This window comes from Danio aesculapii, chromosome 20 (assembly GCF_903798145.1).
Source record: "Danio aesculapii chromosome 20, fDanAes4.1, whole genome shotgun sequence".
NCBI classification, from domain to species: domain Eukaryota; kingdom Metazoa; phylum Chordata; class Actinopteri; order Cypriniformes; family Danionidae; genus Danio; species Danio aesculapii.
The window spans coordinates 15,815,573-15,821,998 of record NC_079454.1 but is presented as its reverse complement, the minus strand read 5'-3'; the positions used below and the strand labels follow the sequence as shown (position 1 = coordinate 15,821,998).

The 6,426-nt window shown below is 39.6% G+C and overlaps 1 protein-coding gene across 1 annotated transcript in view; it reads right to left on the bottom strand.

The window, feature by feature from the left end:
• LOC130247941 (centrosomal protein of 128 kDa) overlaps nucleotides 1-6,426 on the bottom strand; it is an 86,733-nt gene that overhangs the window by 4,000 nt on the left and 76,307 nt on the right. The window contains exons 17-18 of the mRNA XM_056481453.1: nucleotides 5,772-5,821; nucleotides 5,309-5,332 (exon numbers count right to left, since the gene is read on the bottom strand). Of these exons, the coding sequence (XP_056337428.1) occupies nucleotides 5,309-5,332; nucleotides 5,772-5,821 (74 nt within the window). The remainder of the gene's footprint in view (nucleotides 1-5,308; nucleotides 5,333-5,771; nucleotides 5,822-6,426) is intronic.

Below are 6,426 nucleotides of genomic sequence, written 5' to 3'. Positions count from 1 at the left end.
AAAGGAACAACACATATTTGGATAAAAATTAAAAAAGAGCTTTTATGTTTATGTGAGGACATGTATCTGTGCGCCACCTACATCCCCCCGTACGAGTCCCCTTATTATAATGAAGAGATCTTCTCAATCCTGCAGTCAGAGATCAGTTATTTTCAGTCTCTAGGCTCAGTTTTATTAATGGGAGATCTGAACGCCAGAACAGGGAAGGAGGCAGACTGCATTAGTTCAGATGGTGACAAATATACTATTGGGTCGCACACATATGATCAAACATGTTTTGATAAAATGCGGCAAAACTATGACAACATCATAAACAAACATGGAAAACAAGTCCTGCAGCTCTGCAATAGCCTAGGTGTGTATATAGTGAATGGCAGAACAAAGGGTGACTCTCTGGGTCGACCCACATATAGTTCACACCTAGGGGTCAGCACAGTAGACTATGCCATTACAGACATTGACCACAGTATAATTAATTATTTTACAGTGATGCCACAACTGCCATTTTCAGACCACAGCCACATTGTTCTCAGCCTGAAAAGATCAGAGAAGGCCTGTCTATTCTCAGAACAAAAAATAAAACTGCATCCCCTGCCACCTAAATTAATCTGAAGTAAAGACAGTGCTGCCCAGTATGAAGCAGAGCTCCACAACTCTCAAGTGGAGAACATGATCAATGTATTCATACTGACTCCATTTGGTAAAGAGGAACAAACTATAAGTTTAGCAACCGAACAGCTGACCAATATTTTTTCAACAGTTGCCCAAAAAACTCTGAGGAAAAATCTGAATTACAAATCTAAAAAAGGAAAAACTACAGCTGGCTGGTTTGACAAAGAATGTCAAAATACAAGAAAAGAATTGAGACAATTGTCAAATAAAAAACACAGAGATCCTACAAACCAACACACACGAGGAAAATACCAACAAACCCTCCAAATTTATAAATCACTATTAAAAGAAAAGAAAGCTAATCACATGAAGCTAAAATTGGATCAAATTGAGGAGGCTATTGATCAAAATTTGTTTTGGGAATTATGGAAAAAATTAAATCAATCCAAAGAATCCAAACAAACTCCCATTCAAGACCCAAAAATCTGGAGCAAACATTTCGAAAAACTATATTCACAAAAAGAATTGACCCAAAAACAAAAACATCTGACCTCCCAATTACATATATTAGAAAATACTATTAAAGATCAGCAAAACTATTTAGATATCCCAATACAATTAAATGAGTTAACAGAAAAATTAAAAACTCTAAAAAATAAAAAGTCCTGTGCCTCAGATGGTATCTCTAATGAGATGCTGAAACACAGCAGTCCTCAATTAAAAAACGCTGTCTTGAAATTATTCAACCTCGTGTTAGATTCGGGACATTTTCCAGAAATTTGGAAGGAGAATTTGATCACGCCAATATTTAAAAATGGTGAGAAGTACGACCCAAATAACTATAGGGGCATCACAGTGAGTAGTAACCTGGGGAAATTATTCTGCTCAATCATCAATGATAGACTGATTGGGTTCATCCAGGAAAACAAGATTTTAAATAATAGTCAGATTGGATTTATGCCTAAAAAGAGAACATCAGATCACATTTACACACTCCAAACACTCATACAAAAACATGTCCACCAGACGAAACAAGGGAAAATATTCGGCTGTTTCATTGATTTTAAAAAAGCCTTTGATTCGGTGTGGCACAATGGGCTTTTCCTAAAACTCTTACAAAGTGGAGTTGGTGGAAAAACTTATGACATAATAAAGGACATTTATAATGGCAACAAGTGTTGTGTAAAAATAAACAATAAGCGGACTGATTATTTCACTCAGAGTAAAGGAGTCCGTCAAGGCTGCAGTCTCAGCCCGACTCTATTTAACATTTATATCAATGAATTGGCATCAGCACTTGAGAAGTCTTGTAGTCCTGGCCTGAGCCTGGAGGACAGAGAGATTAGATGTCTCCTGTATGCGGACGATCTGCTGCTGCTGTCTCCTCATGAAGATGGTCTTCACTACAGCCTCTCCATCCTGGAGGAGTTCAGCACAGACTGGGCATTACCCATTAACATGCAGAAGTCCAAGATCATGATCTTTTGTAAAAAAACCTCGTCTGACTGACAAAAAAAGGCACACTTTTAAAATCAGAGAAACAACTCTTGAGCACGTCACCTCTTATAGTTATTTGGGTCTGACAACCACAGCTTCTGGACACTTCGGTCAAGCCCTAAAAGACTTGACCGCTAAGGCACGCAGGGCTTTTTATTGTATTAAAAAAACCCTTTTTAAATTTAACCCGCCCATTAAACTGTGGCTGAAAATATTTGACACCATTGTAAAGCCAGTCCTGCTGTATGGCTGTGAACTCTGGGGACCCGCATTTAAATTAAACTATGAATCTTGGGGAAAAAGTCCAGTTGAAATCTTTCATCTGGAATTTTGCAAAAACATCCTTGGAGTTCACAGAAGCACACCTAGCCTTGGTTGCAGAGCAGAACTAGGCAGGTTCCCTCTGCTCTCAGAAATCCAGAAGAGAGCAGGGAAGTTCTGGCTCCATCTGTCTCACTCCAGCCCAGAGAGCTACCAAAATATAGAAATGCACATCCGGCCAGCGACCCCGTGCACTATATAGTGGAAAAACACCAACTAAATTCACAAACCCAGTCCCAACATATAAAGACTAAAGAAATAGAAAGGATTACCCAGGAGGAATATAAACTCAATTGGCAAACTAAAGTTCAACAAATAAAAAAGTTAGCATGCTTCCACCAGATTAAACCTGGTTATGAACTGGCCCCGTACCTGACCAACATTTAGAGCCCTGGTCAGAGAAAGCTGATGAGCCGGTACCGTCTGAGTGGACACAGTCTGAGTGTGGAGACGGGCCGACATAAGCGCAGCTGGAGGAGCCCAGAGCTCAGACTGTGTCCACATTGCTCTGCTGGAGTTGTGGAGGATGAGCTGCATTTCCTCACTCACTGCAGCAAATATGAGAGCATAAGAGATGCTTATTTCACACAAATATCTCGAATTCTACCACAATTCCAGCAAGCCACAAATATGGAGAAACTCCATTATATTCTGGGAGAAAATGAAAAGTGTCTCCACCTAGCAGCACAATACGTGTCCTCATGCCACCATATGAGAGAAAAAGGCTGAACCCCCTTATCCCTTATTAAAGCTCTCTGTCCTTATCATCTATTATTATATAGTTTTATTAATCTTTTTTAATTAACTTGTTTATTGTGACAATAGATATTTATAATATAGCGATATATATATATATACATGTGTTTGTTTATTATTACTTATTTTTCTTTTATCTAGATGTATGTTCTGTGTTTTGTTATTGCTTTGGCAACATTGTGATTTTTTTTACAGTTATGCCAATAAAGCTCTTTGAATCTGAATCTGAATCTGAATCTGAATCTGTTTCTTGAAGACAGCAAGTGACTCTGCTGTTCTGATGTAGTTAGGGAGTTCATTCCACCAACTGGGCAGATTGAATGTGAGAGTTCGGGAAAGTGATTTCTTCCCTCTTTGAGATGGAACAACGAGGCGACGTTCATTCACAGAACGCAAGTTTCTGGAGGGCACATATATCTGCAGAAGTGAGAGCAGATACGAAGGAGCACAGCTAGAGGTCACTTTGTAAGCAAAGATCAGAGCTTTGAATTTGATGCGGGCAGCAACTGGCAGCCAGTGCAAACGGGTTAGTAACGGAGTGACATGTGCTCTTTTGGGTTCATCAAAGACCACTCGTGCTGCTGCGTTCTGAAGCAGCTGAAGAGGTTTGATAGAACTAGCTGGTAGCCCGGCTAGCAGAGAGTTGCAATAGTCCAGTTTGGAGAGGACAAGAGCTTGAACAATGAATTGAGCTGTATGTTCAGATAGGAAGGGTCGGACCTTTCTGATGTTGTAGAGTGCGAATCTGCAAGATCGAGCAGTTCTGGAAATGTGGTCAGAGAAGTTCAGTTGGTCATCAATCGTTACTCCAAGGCTTTTTACCATTTTGGATGCAGTGATGGCTGCTCCATCCATCTGGATTGAAAAGTTATGGTGAAGAGTCGGGTTGGCAGAAACTTCAAGCATTTCCGTTTTCGTGAGGTTAAGCTGGAGATGATGATCTTTCATCCAGTGTGAAATGTCTGACAGGCAGGCTGAAATGCGAGCTGGAACCGAGGAATCAGGGTGAAAAGAGAGGTATAGCTGGGTGTCATCAGCATAGCAGTGGTAGGAAAAACCATGTTTCTGGATGACTGTTCCTAAGGATGCCATGTAGATAGAGAAGAGAAGTGGCCCAAGAATAGAGCCCTGAGGTACCCCAGTGTTTAGATGCTGTAGGTTGGACACCTCTCCCCTCCACGACACCCTGAATGACCTGTCCGAGAGGTAGGAACTGAACCATTGAATAACAGTGCCTGCGACGCCCAGTGACTCAAGCGTAGATAGCAGGATCTGGTGGTTTACAGTGTCAAAAGCAGCTGATAAATCCAGCAAGATGAGGACAGATGATTTAGAGTCTGCTTTAGCCAGTCTGAGATCCTCCACGACCGAGAGCAGGGCAGTCTCAGTTGAGTGGCCTTTCTTAAAGCCAGATTGCTTGTTGTCCATGAGGTTGTTTTGAGTAAGAAAGTCTAGGACTTGATTGAACACTACTTTCTCCAAAATCTTGGCCATGAATGGAAGCAGGGATACTGGTCGGTAGTTTTCAAGTAGCGTTTCATCCAGGTTGGGTTTCTTTAGCAGTGGGGTTACCCTAGCCTGCTTAAATGAGGTAGGGAATAGACCAGAGTCAAGAGATGTGTTAATTATGTGAGTCAGTGTTGTTATGACTGCAGGAGAAATGGCTTGCAAGAGATGAGAGGGAATGGGATCAAGCGGACAGGTGGTTGCATGGCTTGATAGCACGAGATTGGACACCTCAGACTTAGAGAGCTGGGAAAAAGAGGTGAGTGTGTGTGGTGTTGGTGGTGTATCTTGCGTGTTTGTTGTAGGTGCAGCAAATTGAGCACTGATTTTCGCAGTTTTGGTGCAAAAGAATGTAGCAAATATTCAGTAGTGAGTGTGGAGGATGCTGGTAAAGGAGGAGGATAGAGGAGGGAGGAAAATGTTTTAAAAAGTAAGCGAGGATTGGTGGCACTGTTGACTTTCTGACGGAAGTATGTCTGCTTTGCAGAAGTAACCTCAGCCGAGAAAGAAGAGAAAGAATGTATGTATGCATGTATGTGTGTGCATATTTAATATGAAAACAAATCTTAACGGCTTAGTTTCATAATCAAGGCCTAAAGGGAAAAACAAATCTTACCGTTTCAAGATCTATAATCCGGTCCTGAAAAAAAAAGCAGAGATTAATTTGGATGAGTACAGGCATGTTCCAGAAAAAAAAAATTGAGGATTCTAATTCTTCATCCAAAATCAGCACCCAAAAATTCAGACTGAGCCAAGTTTAATTACTGGTGCTGCATCCTATTGTCTGAAACATGCTGCTAGTTACATTTCATCCCCATCCAAGAGACTGAGTCATAAAAGTGGTATGAAAGCAGGTGCCTCTATAGCACTATACATTTCCCAATGCTGATGATGTGCAAAAGAATATAGACAAGCAGGGGTAAGAGGGTGAGTACATAACTGCAGAATGCAGTACAACGGACATGTATGCTTGATTACATGGGGGTCAAATAAATAAATGATTAACTATAATGGCACTTGTGTTTGTTTGTGTACATTCACAGAAGAAATGACATTCATATACACTATCTTACTCTAACCTGAAGATTTCTCAACTCATCTTCTTTCTTGCGTCCCTTTTCAAGAAGGCCTGAAAGACAATATTAATAAAGTAATTTAAATAAAGCAATAAAGAGAATATTTTCACTTTACTGCATGCCAAACCGATGTGACATTTTCTTCACACATTTTTTAAAGACTTAAAAATATATATAATAAAAGTATTGCATATTGTACTTGCCTTACACAAATTCAAAGCAAAGATTGAATTTTTTCGTAAATTGCAAACTATTTCAACTAGGCACGACATATTCAGAGCATAACTGACTTTTTAAGAGTTTGCTACACTAATAGAAACATTTTAAAATAAATACAGCCACAAGGTTCAATTATTGTGATCAAATCACCAATAACTAAAAGTGATAAAGTATTACAGTGTTAAGCATGTGGCTGGATTGGTGATGACATACTGTGAACATTTCCTTGCCCTGTTAAACATAATTTGGAAAATATTAAAAAAAGAAAAAAAATTCAAAGAGGGGCTAATAATTTTGACTTCAACTGTATATATCCTCCTTACACAGGCCGCCTGTTAAGTTTTGTGTTAATTATAAAATATTTTTCTTACTTTTTTTCAAGACTTTAAATAGTCTAGCTCTTGTTTATCTAACCAATGTTCTGTCTCGCTACAATCCA